The sequence below is a fragment of the Tachyglossus aculeatus genome, chromosome X3 (genome assembly GCF_015852505.1).
Source record: "Tachyglossus aculeatus isolate mTacAcu1 chromosome X3, mTacAcu1.pri, whole genome shotgun sequence".
NCBI classification, from domain to species: domain Eukaryota; kingdom Metazoa; phylum Chordata; class Mammalia; order Monotremata; family Tachyglossidae; genus Tachyglossus; species Tachyglossus aculeatus.
The window spans coordinates 22,685,313-22,704,906 of NC_052099.1; the positions used below are offsets into that span (position 1 = coordinate 22,685,313).

General features: G+C 43.7%; 1 protein-coding gene across 3 annotated transcripts in view; it reads right to left on the bottom strand.

Moving 5' to 3' along the window:
• Positions 1–19,594, bottom strand: part of TRIO (trio Rho guanine nucleotide exchange factor) — a 396,910-nt gene that overhangs the window by 10,504 nt on the left and 366,812 nt on the right. For 2 of the 3 annotated variants that reach the window (XM_038770376.1, XM_038770377.1), the window contains 13 exons: positions 19,029–19,177; positions 17,263–17,329; positions 15,405–15,508; positions 13,910–13,979; positions 12,502–12,591; positions 11,656–11,748; positions 10,833–10,883; positions 10,503–10,580; positions 9,203–9,394; positions 7,620–7,797; positions 6,070–6,854; positions 1,574–1,821; positions 237–375 (listed from right to left, as the gene is read on the bottom strand). In XM_038770376.1, the coding sequence (XP_038626304.1) occupies positions 237–375; positions 1,574–1,821; positions 6,070–6,854; positions 7,620–7,797; positions 9,203–9,394; positions 10,503–10,580; positions 10,833–10,883; positions 11,656–11,748; positions 12,502–12,591; positions 13,910–13,979; positions 15,405–15,508; positions 17,263–17,329; positions 19,029–19,177 (2,244 nt within the window). Of the gene's footprint in view, positions 1–236; positions 376–1,573; positions 1,822–6,069; positions 6,855–7,619; positions 7,798–9,202; positions 9,395–10,502; positions 10,581–10,832; positions 10,884–11,655; positions 11,749–12,501; positions 12,592–13,909; positions 13,980–15,404; positions 15,509–17,262; positions 17,330–19,028; positions 19,178–19,594 lie in introns of those variants that run through there. The other variant, XM_038770378.1, reaches the window with a different exon arrangement.

The window sequence follows — 19,594 nt, forward strand, 5'->3', positions numbered from 1 at the left end:
TCTGGCTCCCAGGTCCCTGCTCTTTATACTGGGCTACACTGTTTCTCAAGTTTGAAATCTGAAGCAATGAGGCATGGCTCTCACCTCCAATCTTCCCAACTGCACAGTTTAAACTGCACAATGCCATGTAGCATGCTGGGATGCTAGTCCCTTATCCCACGGCACTCATTCCTTTCGCTGTACGCCTGGAGGAACACGTCAAGAATTGTGAAACCCTCCCCCGCTTGGATACTTGCCTTCACGGAAACCTTGTTGGTGAGTCCTTCCCGGGATTTACGGTAACCATTTTCTAACTTGCCTTCCCTTTTGCCGTCTTTATCTTTTTTCTCAGATTTTTTCCTTAAACGGAGTGCTGTGTGCCAAGATGTTGACTTCCTAGAGGCAAATTAAGTCTTCTGTTAAATCCTCTGACCTCCTAACATTCTACAGGGCATTGTTCTCTTCCAATTTCCCTTGGAGAATTGTCAAAACTAAATCTGGGAAGCAAAATACAATGCAAATGGGCCAAAGGGCCCCATAAAGAGCCTCAGGTGCCCCTGCTAAATAAGTACTTGGGGTATTATGTTACAGTGCAATGAACAACATATCTCCTAGGACTTTTATATTAGAAAACTTTTCAAATTTAAGATTAAAGAGTAATTGGGAAGATTTCTTTTTTCTTTTAAGAAAACAAAACTAGGCACAGAAGGAAAATTTGGAAGTATGCTCATTTAAGCTGAACAAACTACAAAGAATAACTGAGTGGAACTACTTCTCGGGTTTATTAAGATATCCTGCTCGGAGCCTTTGCTTGTCAGATGTTCCTCCTTGGTTTGCCTTCTGGGAAACTGGGGCGGAGCCTCCTCCTGGCCAATCTTCAACCATGATGAGGCCAGTGAGGAAGAAAGAGTGCAACAGTGAAATGAAAGAGGCAGAAGGGGGCTTACTTTCCTACAGTCATGCAGCGACAAATTTCAAATTTCTAAGTCAGCTAGGTTCTACTGAGACATAAATTACGCCCAGAGAGCAGGAAAGGCCAATCAATCCTTTCAAATTCCCTGGTTGCTGTTTCTGAGCTCTTTGAGTATTAAGCTACCACAGGCATTCACTAACGGCAGAAATGCACATCCTCCTCCAATCAAAGCCCAGCTTATCCAAATATCAATTTAGGACCACAGACCCCCAACCAATTACCGCAGCAAGTTCGCTAGGCAACTCTCCCTTTCTCAGAGTTTGGATTAGATTCCGCACAGCGGCTTGAATTCACTTCGGCCCCTCTTGACCTTAAGCTCTTTGAGAGCAGGGATCATTTCTGCTACCTTTACTGTCCTCTTCCAAGTACTGAGTGCAATGCTCTGCACCCAACAGGCACTCAATGAAGACGACTGTAAGCTCATCATGGCAGGGAGCAGGTCTGCTAATTCTGTTGCATTGTATTCTTCCCAACGCTCAGTACAGTGCTCTGCGCACAGTAAGCACTTAGTAACTACTATTGATTGACTGACTGATTGCTCAAGGAGGACTCTGGCACTAACTGTCGTTCTCCCTCTCCCTCTTCAACCTGTCCCTCCCACTCCTGGAAACAGACACTCACTTTATAGTTCCATCAGGGTTATCGATGATGACTGCACTGGTGTGCCCCAGGACGTAGCCGGGAATCCAGCCTTCGGCTGCGGGGCACTGGTCAGTGGCGGCTCGGAACACCAAAAACATGTTCTGTTGGTTGCTGGCAAGAATTTGCACGACCTCTCCTTGATAGACATTTATCTCATCCTCCTTCACTGCCGTGTAATCGTGTGTCACCAGCATGGTGGAGATATTGCTACTGCTGCTACTTTCACTCTGGGGGAAGAGAGAAAGGGAAACACTGCTTACAAAGATGGACCCCACCCCAGTTTCCAATGGGGCCATGAGACCCAGAAGCACTTAGTTTGCCTCTGTATTCACAGGACAGAGAGAGAAAGGGGGGAAAGAGAGGGAGGCGGAGGGCGGCAGAGAGAGAGAAAGAAAGAGAGAGAGTCACATTTCAGCTTTTCCTTCAGTTCTCATCTTTTTCAACAAATGTATCACCTCGTGTTGGGCAGAGAAATGTTGATGAAGTCCTTTTAAGACTGTCTCCTTGATTAGAGGTCTGTCAGTTCTGCCTGTTGTTGTCACAGGCTTATCTTGACTTTGCATTGTGGCCAGAACATGGACAATGGAAATCTAAAAGCAATGCTATCAGGCCCCCTCCTCACTGACGCAGATAATACAACTGGGGTTGATATGTGTGTAAACATGGGACTGTCTGATTGTAACATTTGATGATGGTCTTGCAATCAATTTTTCATAGGAGTTGCGGTTTGCCCCACCTTCAAGACATATTTCACATAAAACAGGTGTCAAGCACCAGTGCTACTGTGCCAAGACCTATCTTGGAAAGAGCACAGGATTGCGAGTTGGGAGTCCTAGTCCTGGCTCTGTCCCTGGCCTTAGCATGTGATCTTGGGCCACATCGTCAGTTTCCTCATTGGTAAAAAGGGATACGATATTTGCCTTCAGACTGTGAACCCCAGCCAGAAAAGGTACTCTGACCAATCTGATTTTGTCAGAGTTTAGCACAATGCTTGGCATTGAGTAACCTGTTTAATACCATAATTTTCTTCATTCTCCGGCAAGTCTCCAAGGAAACAACAGTTCAATGAATTATTTTAAAAGAGCAAATTACCTACCATCTGGTTTAATGGAAAGTTCATTTGCCCTTGAAAACCTGCGGCCAGGCCAGTGGTGTTCTAACCCATTCCTCCTCGCTCCAGCTCACAAAGATTTGCTTCTGCCAGCCGAGACATAAGAGAATTAAGTCTATATCACAGGGCCTCAGTCCCTCACTCACAATCCTAACTCTTTGGAAATGATGGAGACTCCAAGGTGGAGAAAACACTTATTTTTACATTTTGGTCATAAACAAGAAGAATTGCAGGGAGTGATGAAAGATGAACCACAAGGGCCCAACAGCATTTTAGCTCTCCAGGGGGACAGGTACAGGTTCCTTCTAACAGAAAGATTAAGAGAGGAACTATTTTAAGTAGGTATACATAAGGGCAGCAGCGTGGCCCAGCAGAAAGAGCATGGGCCTGGAAATCAGAGTCCTGTTCCAATCCTCGCTCTGACACCTGCCTGCTCTGTTACCTTGGGCAAGTCATTTAAATTCTCTACCCTTCAGTTTCCTCAACTGTAAAATGGGGATTCAATATTTGATCTCCCTCCCACTTGGACTGTGTTCAACCTGATTATTTTGAATCTTCCCCAGTGCTTGGCACATAGAATACGCATAATACACACTATTGTTATTATTATGCAATTGCCATCTGATTTTTACATATTGGACATTATATTTTATTGCAGCAGGCTAATAGTTAATAATAATCTTGCCTCAATCTCACACTCCTTCAATGCTGGTTCAGTCCTTCTCAGGAGGGATGGTAGAAGAAAGCACTCAAATTTCTCTTCCCATTCTACCAAGAAATAAATCTCTCTCACCCGGCTGGGAATCCAGGCAAATAGCTGTCCACAAAGTGGCAACGCTCTCTTAGGGGGAGGCTGAACCGCAGAGGAGGAAGGGCAGAATATGGCTTACTGTGCTTTCTTCCTATATGTGTTAGTTAATTCTCAAGGGAGAAACCCATTCCAGAGAGAATGCTTACTAGGACCTAACTTTTGATTTTGGAAAAAATCCACAGATAGCTACACTCCGCTATCCCGCTGCTGACCCTGGTGAATGCAGTCACGTTTCACTTGGGTCAGTTTGTTACAGTTGTAAAGGCAGAAGCTTTTCTCTCTCTCCACAAACCCCTGCCAGGCTCTTCAAGTTCCCGCAGCAGAATACTGGGAAACAACGAGAAGGGATCCGTCAACCCTCCTGCCATCCCAGGGCCAGACAGGCCTGAGCTACAAGTGGGCTGTGCAGCCTGCTGCTGAAGCATGGGATAGACCACCCCAGAATGCCAACACAGGGCATCCTGTGGGTGAGCCCAAGATCTTGAGGATGGGTCATATTTGGGAGACTGGGGCAACTTCATTTTGGTGGGAATTCGTCCCAGGGCCCTTGTGTCCCATTTCACTTCATGGTAGACCCAAACTCATTGAAAACAGCAACACAGAAGTTATTTGTCCTAAATATTTTTCTTTTCCCCAAACTGACAGTACTGTAAGTCCCGTGTAGGCAGGTATCATATCTCCTTCTATTATCCCCTCTTATATGCTTAGTCAGGTGCTCTGTGAATAACAGGTACCCAATATATGTTATTGGTTGATTGATAATATAAAAGTCCCTGTTTAGAAAACAAAAAATCTTTTGATTCAACTGAGCGGTTGTTTTCTGTAAGGATTTCCCAAGAGGCCAGAATTTAATATGGCGGCTGGACACCAGTCTAGGTTTCAGCTCAGCTTTGACACCAGATTGGCTTGGGTGATTCAATTCAATGCTTCACCTTGGTTGTTCAGTTCGTGAAATGTTATTAAGGATACTCCTTGCTACCTGGAGTTTTACCTATAGAGAAGGCTACATTTCTATTATTTTAAACACCCTGGAAATGCTAGCCACTTATGGTTATGGAAAATAGAAGTGGCTTCTTAACTGCCATGTCAAAAGCTTTAGTAAAAATGCAATTACCAGTGACAGCTATCTTATTTAGTTGAACAAATTATATCAGAAAAGAGAGGCGAGGAGAGTCCAAGCCAGTCACAATGAAAACTGAACTGAAGACCGGAAGGAAAAGAAAATTCATGCAAAGGGGATTTGTTTTTTAGGCCTGAAGATCAGTTTCTGGAAATCAAAGCAAAAGAGAAAAAAAAATCTCAACATTTCTACACACTGAAATGATTCTATTCCAAAGGGCATGCTTTGAGAAAAGGGTTACAAGCCAGGTGGCTGCGACCAGCAACTGGAACTAGGAAGGAGCTGTGCGAGAGAGTAAGGAAACAAACAAACCAAAAAACTAAAACCAAGGAAAAAAAAATACACCACACCAACCAACTTGTGAACACAACAAGTGAGAGGTAACACGAAGACTGAAAAGCGCTGTGACACTCCTCTCGCGGGCTCGTCGTGGGCCAGTCTGCCCAGAGGGGCAATGCTGCCCTTCCCCAGATGGACGGATGTCAAACCGGGTGCAGAGTCTGTCGGTTACCCTGCTTCCTCCATCCCGGCCCCCGCACAAAAACGTGCAGAAGGTTCAAACTCCAGATGCCCTAAAACAGTCTCCTCCTCTCTTGTTCGGGGTGAAAATTTGGGCGCGGTAAGTATTTCCCTTTGAGATATTGGATTTTGTGTTTTTGGCAGATAGTCCGTTTTGTGTTTTTTTTTTTTCCCCCGGTTTGTTTCGGTCTAGTTTGCTCAGAGTTGCTAGTTGGAAGTTTTCTTGAATATTTTTTGATTTTATTTTCAGCAGATGAGTCAACAGAAATGCTGCAAGTCAATTAAGGCCAAAGGGAGCAAACCAAGCAGCGAGCAGCAAGTGAAAAGTACAGGCCTCATATAAACAAAGGAAAAAAAAGTTGAAAATAACGCCCCCAAAAAAGTTATGTGTGTGGGGTGTGGGGGGTCAACAATAACAACAATAACAACAAAAAAGCCCCAAGACAATCTGCCAGCTGGAAAAATTAACCAAGACTTAACCAAGGCCACGGTGACTGCCACATTCAGGAGGTTAATTATTTGCCTTCATCATATTAGGGAGACCAAAAAAAAAGAAAAAAGAAAAAAAAGAAGAAGCAAGAAGAGCAGTTAGTAGAGATCAGAGCTAGTGATTTTATGTTTTCAGCAGAGGCAAGAGAGTCACGATTATTGTTAGAAGGCTTGGGTAGTCCTGTGTCTGTATACATAGTTCGCAGTCGGTGGTTTATGTATACACACACGCACACACACATACTCACACATACATAGAGGCTATATATGTGTCTACTTTGCCAACGGACAGGAGGCATCCGAACGGTTGATTATTTCAGAGCAGCGCAGCACCGGAGAGCCAGAAGTTAGTACGGAGAAGAGTGATGGTAACATGGGAAGGTTTTAGAAGAGCTGGCAGGACAGAGGCGCTCCGCGCTCCTTACCCCGTTACTCTGGGTCGAGTGCACTGACTGCTCGCTGGTCGAGGAGCAGGTGCTCATGCGGTCTGTGTCCTTGCTGTGTGCCGAGTGGCGGTGGACCTGCCGCTGCAGGGAGTCACTGTCCCCGGGGAAAGTGAAGGAGCCAGGGCGGCTGGCGGGGGAGGCCGGGATGGAGCTCCAAAAGGAGCCCCCCTTCTGCAGGGGGCTGCTGGGCGGGAATGCCTCCTTTCCATAGGGAGCAGGGAACGCGGGGCAGAGCGGTGGCGAGTTCACGGGCGAGACGGCGCCGGGTCTCGGCTTGCCCAGCGTCAGAGCCCCCGGGCTGCTCCTGGCGCGGCTCTCCTCCGAGCTCCCCCGGGCCTCCTTGGATGCTCCGTCCGGCCCCGGGCCGGGGACGTTCCCGCATGCCTTCCGCGGGCTCCCGAGGACTCTCATCTTCGGGATCTGCTGGTCTGCTTCTCTCTCGGGCCCCTCGGGCCGGGCCCCGGGAGGCTGTCGGTTTGGCTGGCTGGGGCCGGGGTCTAGGGAGGTGCTGCTGCTGCTGGAGGGTGGCTGGAGGGAGGGGTGGTGGATGGACGTACCTGACATCTTGTCTGCCTCTGCCTGGGCCGAGGTCGCAGAGGAGACCAGGACTGGGGAGTGGTGTCGGACGGGCTGCGGGATCCGGGACGGCCGGCTACGGCTGGAGCCGGAGCCGCCGCTGTTGTTGCCGCTGCCGGGGCCGCCGCCGGGACAGCCTCCACCTCCACTGCTGTGGTTCCTCTGATATTCGATCGGTGAGGTCAAGGCTAGGGTGAGAGGCAGAGAAGTCCTCAGAGGTTAGAACGGGATGCGACAGAGCAAGATCCCTGGGGCCAGAGAAGGCGTCTACTAACTCCCTTACATCTCAGGCACTCTTCCATGCTCACAGTACAATGCTCTGCACATGGTAAGTGCTCGATAAATAAGATGGATTCATTGATATGCAGGTGGATGCAAAGGAAGGGGCCAGGGGAAAGACGGGAGGGTCTAGTGCCACTGCTGTGTGACCTCAGGCAAGTTCCTTCACTTCTCTGTGCTTCAGTTCCCTCATAGGTAAAATGGGGATTAAGACTGTGAGCCTTTTGGATGATGACTATACTAATTCTGGTATTTTTAATGCATCAAGCAATGCACTTAAAAAGCACTGGGGTAGATAAGAGATAATCAGGTCAAACACAGTCCCTGTTCCACATGAGGTTCACAGTCAAAGTCAGAGGGAGAACAGGTATTAAATTTCTATTTTACAGATAAAAAAACTGAGGTGTACAGAAATAAAGTGACTTGCCCAAGGTCACCCAGCAGACTAGAGGGAGAGCTGGGATTAGAACTCAGGTCCTCTGACTCCCAGAAATGTATTCTTTCCACTAAGCTACACTGCCTCTCACGAGATGGGAGAGGAAGCAGACTAGAGGGCTCAGTTCAGTTCACCATCGCTCTGGAGAAACCTTGCCAGAATGGAATATCTCAAGTAGAACAGCATCACTTATAGAGGGACCACCTGGCCAGTCGGAAGAAATCCGGAATTTTCTTACCATTTAAAAAGTTGCGCTGGTTTTCCAAAATTTGGTTAATTTCATGGATCCATGTTTGCCGGACACCTGGGCTAGAAGAATGCAAGACGAAAGTTTCCAGGACATCAGCAGTCCTCGATGTCAGGGCGAATTTACAAGGATCATTGTCCACGTTTTCCTCCATGCAAAGGCAACTCACCTGAAATGTTACAGCAACAGGGGATGGAAGTCAATTTCAGCACAGAGACGATTCCAGAGACTATTCCTCCCCCATTCAAGGCAGAGAATTCAGCCAGCAGCCAAGTTTGTGAGGCTGAATCCATTTTCTTGTCCTGCCTCCATTCAACAGATTCTCTTGTTTTCCTTGCACTCTACTGGCAAGAGCTGCCTTGGGTGACTTTCTGATGAAAGCGCCAAGAAAGGGGTGAGGCCTGGCTCAGTCGAACTAAGGACTTGAACTCACATACCAGAATTTTTGCAGTTCTGACAGATCGTAAACCCACTAGGTGGATCCTGGATCTATTTCCGCAGCATTTAAGAATTCATACCTCTCTCCAAGCTTGTTTTGTCAAAATTACTCTCCCCTCTGCTGCACTCATGCAAGCTGCTCCCAAAGCCCCTGGAGAGACCATCTCCAGTTTAGACATTTTAACACACAGCTATGTCCTTATGGAGGATAATAACAACAATAGTAATTGTTAAGCACTTACAATGTGCCAAACACCGTACTAAGTGCTTGGGTAGATAAAAGATAACCAGGTCAGATTTGGTCAGATGTTTTAAGCTATAGCTATGTCCCAGGAGAAAGAAAGTGAGAGAGAGAGAGAGAGAGACAGAGACAGAGAGAGACAGAGAGAGAGACAGAGAGAGAAAGACAGAGAAATACATCTATATATAGATATGCTGCTCACAGCCTCCCTATGCCCAGGACTGTGGCTCAGCCAAGTGACTCCCTGCCTCAGCCTCAAGGCAGAGACGAGACCAGCTGTGGCAAGTTCCCCTGAACTGTGCCATGAGGACTGTTGGCAGAATAATAATAATAATAATAATGGCCTTTATTAAGCGCTTACTACGTGCAAAGCACTGTTCTAAGCGCCGGGAAGGTTACAAGGTGATCAGGTTGTCCCACGGGGGGCTCACAGTCTTAATCACCATTTTACAGATGAGGGAACTGAGGCACAGAGAAGTGAAGTAACTTGCCCAAAGTCACACAGCTGACAATTGGCGGAGCCGGAATTTGAACCCATGACCAATTGGCGGAGCCGGGATTTGAACCCATGACCTCTGACTCCAAAGCCAATGCTCTTTCCACTGAGCCACGAAGCTGCCACAAAGAACCTAGTTAGGCCTGTGGTTGGGAAACGTTGAACTAGGCCTCATGACGACAGAACTCTGATGGTCTCCCTAGACTGATGGCTACATTTAAGTGGTTTGTACGATGTAAGGATACTTCTGGAAGAAGGAGTCGAAAGTAGAAGGGGAAATTAGTGTCCTCAATATCGTCCTAAGCTTTAGGGTAGAATTGACACTGCAGTGAAAATAGATCAACAGGCATGAGGGCATGCGGGCGCACACACACACATACACCCATGCACATACGTTACCTTGATGCTGTTCTTAAACAAGAACCCAGGCATGGAGAAGCCTTTTTTTTTATCAAGTGGCTCACTGAATATGACAATCTGTTCAAAGAGGAAAACCCGCCTCTCCTTGCAGCGAGGCAGAAGACCGGCGTCTTGGTCTGTGACCAGGAATGTGTCCTGAAGGAGGAGCTTTCCCTGGGCTACAATTTTACCCTAAAATAAGGAACAGAAAAAATTGATTGCACTCTGATTAAATTCTCTTTACATTACACTGCCTTTTAAGCAAAAAAAGTATGTTTCCCCTACACTGGTAACCAGATTAACCTACGGATCTTTTAACAACAGATTTCCTAGTACTATTATGCATATGCCCTTATTCCAAAGGAAAACATGCCTGTAAACAAAAGCCATGCAAACCTTTGCACAAACAACTGCAAAAAAATGGATCTGTGACTAAACAAATACCTGATTAACTCCTAACCTGAGTCCAGAAGGTTGAAACGATAAACACAAGAAACAGGGTTAGGGAGGTGAGGGGACAGGTGAGAGGTGTGAATTCTTACTCTCCTCACACAATACATCAAGCCCAAAATGGGTCATGTTTGCTTCCTTTCTTGGTTTAAAGCGAACCCCCCTTCCCCATCATTTCACCCTTAGTATGACCAATATGAAGGCCACACTTAATAGCAGTTCGTGAATCCCAGGTGGGCACACAGGACTGTCTACTGATACAGAGGTCACTCAGGGATATTCTGTTCCAGGACCACAGACAGCAGTGGCTCCTCCAGCAAGCTGTTGGCCACGTGGCAGCCGGGTGACAGATTGTGGATGACACAGTGCCACCCAGCACCGCTACTGGAAAAATAAATCACACACATGCCCCGCTGATAGCAGGTCATCTTTTTCCTCTCCACTCCCCGTCTGTAAGATGAAGTCGGTAGCCCACGGAGGGTCTCTGGCCTACTGAGGAGAAGGCTTCACCTTCTGACAGAACTTTTTGGTCCTGACACACCACCCTCCCCAGTTGGATAGGGGATCGCAACAAATGCCCCGAATGCAGTATTTTCAAGAGGACAGAAAGGAAGGAACTATCTTTCAGCAGCACATGCAGAGGTAAAAAGGACAGAGCTGCATACCTTTTGTAAGTGTATACATGTGAATGTGTGTAAAAAAAAAGTGCTTAGGCCTTCAGAGATATGAGGGGCTCACACAGTGCAAGTGTTAGACTGAGGAAATGTGGAAATGAGAAATCTGGCATGTTAAGGAGCAGAGAAAATTCAGCTAAGAAGTCATGGAATTTTGAGACAAATATCTGAATTACATCAAATCCTTGCAGACGACCAACATTCATCATGTCGTTGCACCGCTTTGGCACTATGCACATGACTTCTACGGCTCTCTGTTGGAGAAAAATGAGAAAAGTTGAACATGCCTGAGGACTAGTTGTGCAATTACAGTATGTAAAAAATACAGCTTAAGGTTCACTTTCTCTCCCCAAGTAGTTGTGAGAGTACCTCAGCAGAACTCTACACAGCACACTGAACTACCCCAATTCCACATCCTTCCAAAACTTCCCCAAGCCATGAAGACACTAGGGAGGTGTCGTCTGAGCAATAAATAAAACTGAAAATAAAGTAAGGACAAAATGTACCTCTAATTCTGTGGTGTCCAGATTTGCTTTTTTAGAATACTTCAGGAAGTCCTGTTGGATAGAAGAAAAAGTGCAAGTTTTGAAAGCCAGAGAGTAACAAGGCAGTTAAGGCAAAACCTGTATGGGATTCACTGCATTCAAATGGGATCAAAAATAAAGGTAAATGACAGATAACTGGCTCTGACAACAAAGGGGCACATAAGCTTCTGATGAGTGGGTACAAGATCAAACAGTCACTTCTCAAACTTGGGTGAGAGACCAATTTCCATATTTTATGGAAAAAGCAGAAAAGGCTTGTATCTCTAGAACCACCTCTCGTCTTGTAACCAGCACCCTGAGACTAAGCGCCTCACTTTGGGCAGGGAAGCTTTCTGGCATTTCACCCGGTGCCTGGCATGTAAGTGCTTAATAATTACTATTATTGGCACTTCTCTTATTTTGAATCACACGCTTGAGTCTGAAAGACTTCAAGATACTGCTAAATCAATATAAAGGCACTGGATGGATGAAGCTGGAACTCTGCCAAAGCCTCCACTACAAGCTGTTAGAGTTTAAAAATAATCCTAGAAAGATGCATTTGTTGTTGAGAGCTTTAGGGATGAAAATGCAAAGTTTATTTCCCTCTAATTGTTTTAAGGCAGTGACTAGAAAGAAAAAAGCCTACGAAAGGAGAAAACATTGGCATCCTTTTTATATTTTGTTGTTTAAGTGTCATCTTCAATGGATCCACAGCAGATTGTCTTCGAGAAAAAGAAATCCCAACCGGTTTGCCAGAATTCCCGAGGTAGCATGGTTATTCAAGTGGGACTGGCCCAGGCCTCACCTTCAGTAACAGCTGGTATTTCATAATTCTCTGCACAGGTTTTATAAGCAGGTCTGTGAGCTGCAGTCTATGGCCCAGCCGTTGCTTTAGGTCCTAGGAGTTGTAAAACAAAATGTTTTAGCTTAAATCTGCTCAATCCCAAGAAAACCGCAATACTTGTTATGGTTGGAAGAGCCAACCTCAAATCAGGCAATTAATCTCATCGGAAACATTCCAAGACGATGTTCTTTGCCCGGTGCTCACTCCCTCTGACTGCCTTCAATTTATTCAGTGCTAGATTAAATGCTTTGAAATTTCCAGTTTTCAACTTTTGGCTCTTCTATGTTGCTTCTCCAAATACATCCTTGACTCTCTCTTGCGTATTTAATTGATTTTTGCAATTACTGTAATTTCTTCCTCATGAGAATTGCAGAATGTGGCTAAAGACACCAGATAAACATCATTTTGAATTCATGAGTGAAAAGCCCTAAGTTAAACATTGACAAAGGCTGCAGGTTTCGGCTACATCGTCACCGGACCTTATATGTCAGAAATCATTTTCCAAAGTCAAACACTGGTAGTCTGCATTCATGCTAAATCCCCCTCTTATAAGGCTGACAGGTACAGTGCTTACATCAATCGAAAATCTAGTCTCCTGAGGTTTCCTGAAGAAAACTGCTATTTTTTTCCTTAAATTGCCCATAAGTAAAATTCTCTTTGCCTTCAATCAATCCATGGTATTTATTGAGCGCTTACTGTGTGCAGAGCACTGTACTAAGCACTTGGGAGAGTACAATATAACAGTTGGTAGACTCAACCCCTGCCCTTAAGCAGCTGACAGCCTACAGAAACCCTATTTCAACTTACCTCAAAAAATGTGTCAATGTATTCTGAGACAATGTGCTCAGACTTTGGTTTGTTTTGGCAGTAAACTATATACATGTGCAACCGTCTCTCCTATGAATAAAAGAAGCAAATACATTACAGTTAAAAACCAAAATGCTCATTTGGCTTGCAAGACAACACATTTTAACCAAAAGAAAAACACATTCCAGCCAGAAGAAAATACAGCTTTCTCTTGGATTAGATACACCAAGTGTTTCCATTCTTGCCATTGTTCTTTTCCTGTCTCTGCTGCTGTTCTCTGGCTTCATACTCCCCTTTCCTATTTAGAAGCCTGGGTATGTGTTTCCACTGTCACATGAACCCTCACTTGAAGTTTAAGAATGTTTCTCTGTCACTAGATACCCAAAGGAGGGATCTGTGCATGGATGCATGTATGTAAAAACTGGATATATAAAAAACTATTGTTATACGGTCTCAATCGCGTATTTGTGGGTACAGGGATATGATGTGTGAATTTTTGGATAAGAACCTGGGTATCTTAGCATGGATGTGAATGCGTACTTCCAGGGAAGGTAAATGCAGGTTTGTGTGTGAGAGGTATGTGTTCATGCTTGTGAAGAGGAAAGATTTGTAGATATGATGGGCAGAGTCACTGGCACCACAATCCGTGCCACTGCACAGTATCTCAATCCTGAAGTGTTAGTACTGATGCTGATCATTCTTCATTCCTGACGGGAATTTGTCAGAAGTTCTCAGCTTTTGCTGTTGGGCTTTCCTGGGAGTAGTGCAAAACAGTGCAGCAGTGGCACCTCCAATCAGTCGCTCGGTCAGTCAGTCAATCCTATTTATTTGCGCTTACTGTGTGCAGAGCACTGTACTAAGCACTTGGGACAGTACAATTTAAAAACACAGACACATTCCCTAACCACAATGAGCTTACAGTCTAGAGGGGGATCCAGACAGTAAGTAATACAAATAAATAAATTACGGATAAATACAATAAGTGGTGTGCGGCTGGGATGGGGGGAAAGTCAGGATGATGCAGAAGGGACTTGAAGAAAAGGAAAAGAAGACTTAGTCAGGGAAGGCCTCTTGGAGCTTGGAATACTGTGCAAAGGATGCACAGTACCCTGCCTTGACTTGCACATTTCCCGGTGGGACGGGCAGGTCCAGAAATGCAGTCTGCTTTCCTGCTAGCAGGACCAGGACAACATTTCCCAGGAACATCTGAGGCACAAGAGCCTTACCACTTCCCCTCCTTACCCCAGTCTCACATCCCTAACTGGGCACCCCCCCTCCTTGTTCTTCTGCTTACAAAGACCTAAACCCCCGCTAAATACAGGATGAAGAGTGGCCTTAGGGATAGCGTGGCTTCTTCGTTAAGAAAACTCTTCTAGACAAATTAGTTATGGATAGAAATTGTACGTACATGCTTCACAAAAAGAGAACCCAATTTTTCTGGATCTTCAAGGCACTTCTCCAATTCTCCTAAAAAGAAGCTGGAAACAAACAGGAGGAAAAAATGGGTTTGAATGACAACACTCCAAATATAAGAGCACTGCCAAATGATTGTCTATTTACTTTTAAAAATTGTCTAATTATTCCAGTAGATCTTGTTAGAACACGTTGCATAGACAAAGCCAAAATTGTTACAGTTTGGTTTTCTGAAGAAATAGGAGGCTCAAGGATGGGAGAAAGAGAAGCAGAACTGCCTGAGATTGAAAATCACCCACTTCCCTTATGGGCAGACCAAAAGGAGTTTAAGAATGGTTTCAAGGCAACCAGCCACTTTGTCTGCTAAGCACTGGTCACAAACTTACTGACCTTTCCCTTCCTTGGCATCTTTCAATGGAATGAATTTAGATAATCCCAGATTTATGAAGATTTTTCAAAAAGACAGTCAAAATGAGTTTCTACCAAGAATATTCATATTGCAGTGCTATGGGAGTAGCTAAAGGATGTTAGGGACAGCGACTTTTCCTTTCATGTCTGTCTTTTCTCACTGTTCTAAAAATGTAAATTTTCGGGGGACAGTTTATGAAATAGTTAATTTTCAGGACAAGTAGTTTTATTAACAAGGGAACCAACCCTAATGGGAACCTTCATCCCCTCAGCCTCTGAAGGAGTGAACGGGCTCCTGGCTGAAGCCCACCCCTTGCCCTGTGTGTCTCCCCCAACCCCTCTCCACACTTTCTGATCCCATGCATCTATAATGGTCAATTCTTTGGCACAGGTTCTTAATCTTGAAGACTCAGGACCAAGATTCACCCAGTGCTCTCAATGGGCAATTCCATCAACACACTCTAAAACTTTGCGAAATTTGACATTATTTGATGTCATGATGTTATGGTCGCCATGACAGTCCTGACCTCATGTTGTTTCCATACGCCTGAGTCAACTAGTCTGTCTAGTCACTGGGGTGGAGAATCCTCGTACTGGCCACGATATCCTCCCCAACCCTACAGGGGGACAATGAATACACAGAGAAGCAGCGTGCCTTAAGGGAAAGAGCACGGGCTTAGGAGTCAGAGGATGTGGGCTCTAATCCTGGCTCCACCACTTGTCTGCTGTGTGGCTTTGGGCAAGCCACTTAACTTCTCTGTGCCTCAGTTACCTCATCTGCACAATGGGGACTAAGACTATGAGCCCCATGTGAGGCAATTTGATTACCTTCTTGGTACTTTATAAGACTATCTACCCCAGAGCTTAGCACAGAGTAAACTCTTAACAAACACCATAATCACTAACTCTTCTAGCACTATATTTAAAATAAGTAAAAAAGCTGCTCATCTCATAAGCATTTCTTCGTACCATTCCCCTTTCCTAAGTGGCACATTCTTTACTCTTTCCCAGCATAAAGCATGATGCAGGAAAGAGCTATTCTTCACTTATTAAAACGAGTATTAACACTACTGAATACATACTCTCTGTGCCAATCATAAATCTGATGTATGTTTCCAAACACGATTTTGTCTTTTCCTTTCATGTCATCAGGGACACCATCTTCTTTCATAAGTGCCATGTATCCCTGAAACAGAAGACTTCTTTGAAGAGCCATTTTCACCAAACAACAACGCAATACTGCAGTAATAAATAATTCAAAGGCATCGATATAAAGGACATAAAACACTCTTATCTGTCCTTTTAACCTAGAGACTTCAGAACCCCCTCATGATATAAGGGCATGATCTTAATTTTACCCCATTTGTACAACTATTTCCTATACTGCAGAAAAACAGTTTTAAAAATAGCTTTCCTAAACTTATCTCTTGTTTAAAGTTTACAGAATAAAAGTTCATCTAAGGATCCAAAGCAGCTATAAATCTGAAATCATGCGCATACATCACTTTAAAATCCTTTCTGTGGTTTGTAGGCAACATGAAATATTTAGCTAGGAGTAAGTCTTTTAGTCCAAACCAGTCATCTAAAAGAAACAAAAGTCAGACAGTCCTTTTAATTTCCTCCCCTTTGTATAAACAATATAAGAAAGGTTTGAACAACCAAGAAGGAAAAGAAATCTGACTTTATGTTGGAAAGCCAGGGCAGTTATTTGGCAGTGAGATAATGGTAACCCAGCACCAACATTCTCTGGTGGTGTTTCTTGGATGGTTTTTTATAAGACTAAGAATAATTCAGTGTGGCACTCCAACAAATGCAATTTGGTCCTTATCCATTCTTGCTCATTTGTTTTCTTTTAAATTCCAGGAGTGTGAACTACCATTAGGACATAAGCTCCTTGTGGGCAGGGAAATTGTCACTTTGTTTTTACACTGTGCTTAGTACAATGTATTACAACACATGTGAACTCAATTAATACAAATACAGTACTAAGAATTGGCGGTATATTCAACAGATCCAAACTGATGACAGTAATACGCAATTTATTGGTCTTGAGTAGAACTAGTTTTCATGTTGGAACACAATAGTTCAAGTTTGTGTGGTTACCTTAATAGGATAACAAGGGAAGAAAATGGACATTTAAAGAAGAGCCATTTCTACTGTATAATATATGGTTTTAGACCAGGATTCAGATACAGTGTGATGGAAAAATTAGGAAATGCTGTTCTTACAACTCAAGTCTGCGCATGATCCACAAGTTGGTGACGGTAGATTCATTATAGGAAGAAACTTTTGTGTACATTAAATTGACTGAGATGTGATCCTGCTGTAATTTCCAGCCTCTGCTTTGGTCTACTGTACTGAACTGTATTTTGTACTTCTTTCTATTTAATTTAATGGCAAGGGTATAACAACAATCAGCTAGTAATGGAAATAACATTAATATAGGAACTTCCATAAAAGAATGTCAGTCAGTCACTGAAACCATCTAACCCAGAACTCAATAATTTTCATTGAACCAATGGTTACTAAAATGTGATTTTCCATTAACCTGAGGTTCTTCAGTGTTGTAGTAATTCAAGAGGGAAAAGATGCCAGAACCATGTTGTAGTCTGGCTTTTTAAAGCAAAAATTACCTTAAAATATCCTGTAATTTGAATATGAGTGAATACAGAATTCTTCAAATACAAACTGCTTAGGAGCAGTAATTATAATCTTTAAGGAAATAAATCAATAGTTCACATAAGTTCCTTAAGTTTCAGAATTAAAAAAGACAGGCTCTATGAGTACCTCTGTATTTATTTTTTATCATCAGCAGTAAGAAAAAGGAAACAGTAGCCAATACCAGGTTAGAACTGTCTTTGTCTTCAACTTCTTTGGTTAAATAAATAAGTAATACAAGTAGTTGGGCCACAACTACTAAAAGCAATTGAAGAAATCTACCTCAACCACGTAGCCCAGGTCATGTACATAGTCTCGCTCTGTTTCCACTAATTCCTGTAAGACGTAACTGCAAGAAAAAACATTTAACAATATTTACTGTAAAACACAACATCTGTAGAATGAACATTTTCACAGGGCTCCCTCACCTCCTTGTATCAGCATGACATTTCCAAAATACAGTACATTAATTCTCTCAGGCCTGTTGATTTTGACTAGGATAGATGATCTTTTGTGGGTGTTACCCCAGACTCTGTTTCCATTCTACATTCACCTTCTCAGGGAGCTCATCCCCTTGCATGACTTCAGCTACAGCAAACACCATTTTTCAAGCCAGACTTCTTGCTGTCCCTCTTAAACCCTCCCAGCCTCCTAACTTTCCCATCTCTGTTGATAACACCACCATCTTCTCTGTCACAGAAGCTCACAACTTTAATGTCATCCTCAACACTGCACTGTCTTTTTCACGTTTAATTAATTGCTAAATCCTGCCGGTTCTTCCTCCACAGCATTCCCTAGATAACAATAATAATAATAATAATTATAGTATTTGTTAAGTGCTTACTATGTGCCAGACAATGTACTAAGTGTTGGAGTGAACACAAGCAAATCGAGTTGGACACAGTCCCTGTCCTGCGTGGGGCTCACAGCCTCCAGATCTGTCCCTTTCACTCCACCCAAACAGCTACCTGTCCCTGGGTCATTCTCTTATATTATGTATTAGTATTATACATAATTAGTATTATGCATTATATATGTATTAGTCTCTGCATCAAGCAAAAACTGGCTTCAAAAGTCTTCACCAGGTCTCCCCATTTTTGACACTGGCTCGCTTCTTCTGCTAATCCCCAGTTCCTCTCATTCCTCCACCCAAGCTCATTTTCTAATTATGCCTCTCACTCTCAACTCTCCATCCTCCAACATCCCTCACTCACACTGCTTTCCCAGCCTGGAATTCCCCCCATCCCAAACACACCAAACCATAGTTATTCCCATCTTCAAAATCCTCATTAATTCACCACATCCTAACTGTGACCACCAACAGTCAATCTTAGCACTTATATACATATGTATCTTTATACAGTCTTAGGTCCTAGAATTTAGAATACAATTGGTTCTTGAAAACTACATCTTAAGTCAGAACTTAAATTGGAACCAGTTTTTGCACTGGAACAAAATTATAAATGGAGGACTGGTTCCTGAACCAAAGCTCGATACCCCATCTTGGTCAACATTACACAGAATTGTGTACTCAATTACAGATGAGTACTCACAGATACAAGTACATTTATGCATTTTTATCGGGCTTCGGAGTCAGAAGGACCCGGCTTCTAATCCCGACTTTGCCACTTGTCTGCTGTGGGACCTTGGGTAAGTCACTTCACTTCTTTGTGCCTCAGTTATCTCATCTGTAAGATGGAGATTAAGAATGTGAACCATATGTGGGATGTGGACTGTGTCCAACCTTGTACCTACCCCAGCGCTTAGTAAAGTGCCTGGCACATAGTAAGCACTTAATGAATACCATTCAAAAAAAGTAGTAGTCAACTTTTACTTCCCATTTTTCTGTGGCTCCTGGGTCTCCCACTTCCACACCTCCGGTGCTTTGTACACAGGAAGTGTTCAGTAAATGCCACTGATCAATTCTAGAGCTAGCAATAAAGGGAAGAAATTTTTCCTGGGGCTCAATTCCAGAGGCACTAAATTTCTGAAGAGTGAAGACTCAAAGGGCAGAGGAGTAGAAAGCAAACATTTCAAGCCAATCTTACTGCCGTCTCTTTAAGGAGCTGGACTTCCTTTCTTCCATCTCATCAATGGGGGAGGAAGAGGAGAGAAGCGAGTTGTCTGAAGGGTTGAAGGAAGGACTGCTACTGTCGCCATGGTCTACCAACAGTGAGCTAGGCCGATCCTCCAAAGCCTAAACCAAAAAAATACATCCATGGGGGACGTGCATTAGCATCAGTACTGATTAGGTCTTGACTAAAAGAAAGTGATTAGAAAAGACTGGAGGTCATTTAGAAAAGACATTCAATTACATTTTTAAAGATAAGTAGGTAAAAGTATACACAATACCTGTAAGAAGAATTTAAACAGGTGGGACAAAAGGTGATATATAACATAAATAAAATATATTTTACCCAAGTTTTACCTAAGCTACCCATGAACTGAAGAGGCACAATCCCTTCATTGAGATACCTGAGACCCACAATGTAGACCCAAGAGCAAAACCAGACTAGTAGAGTGCACTTTAAAAAACCTTACCCTTTTCTTACACCAGGTAACTTGGAAGATTGAGAAAAAAGACTGCCTGAGGCCAAGAGCAAGCCTCCCATAT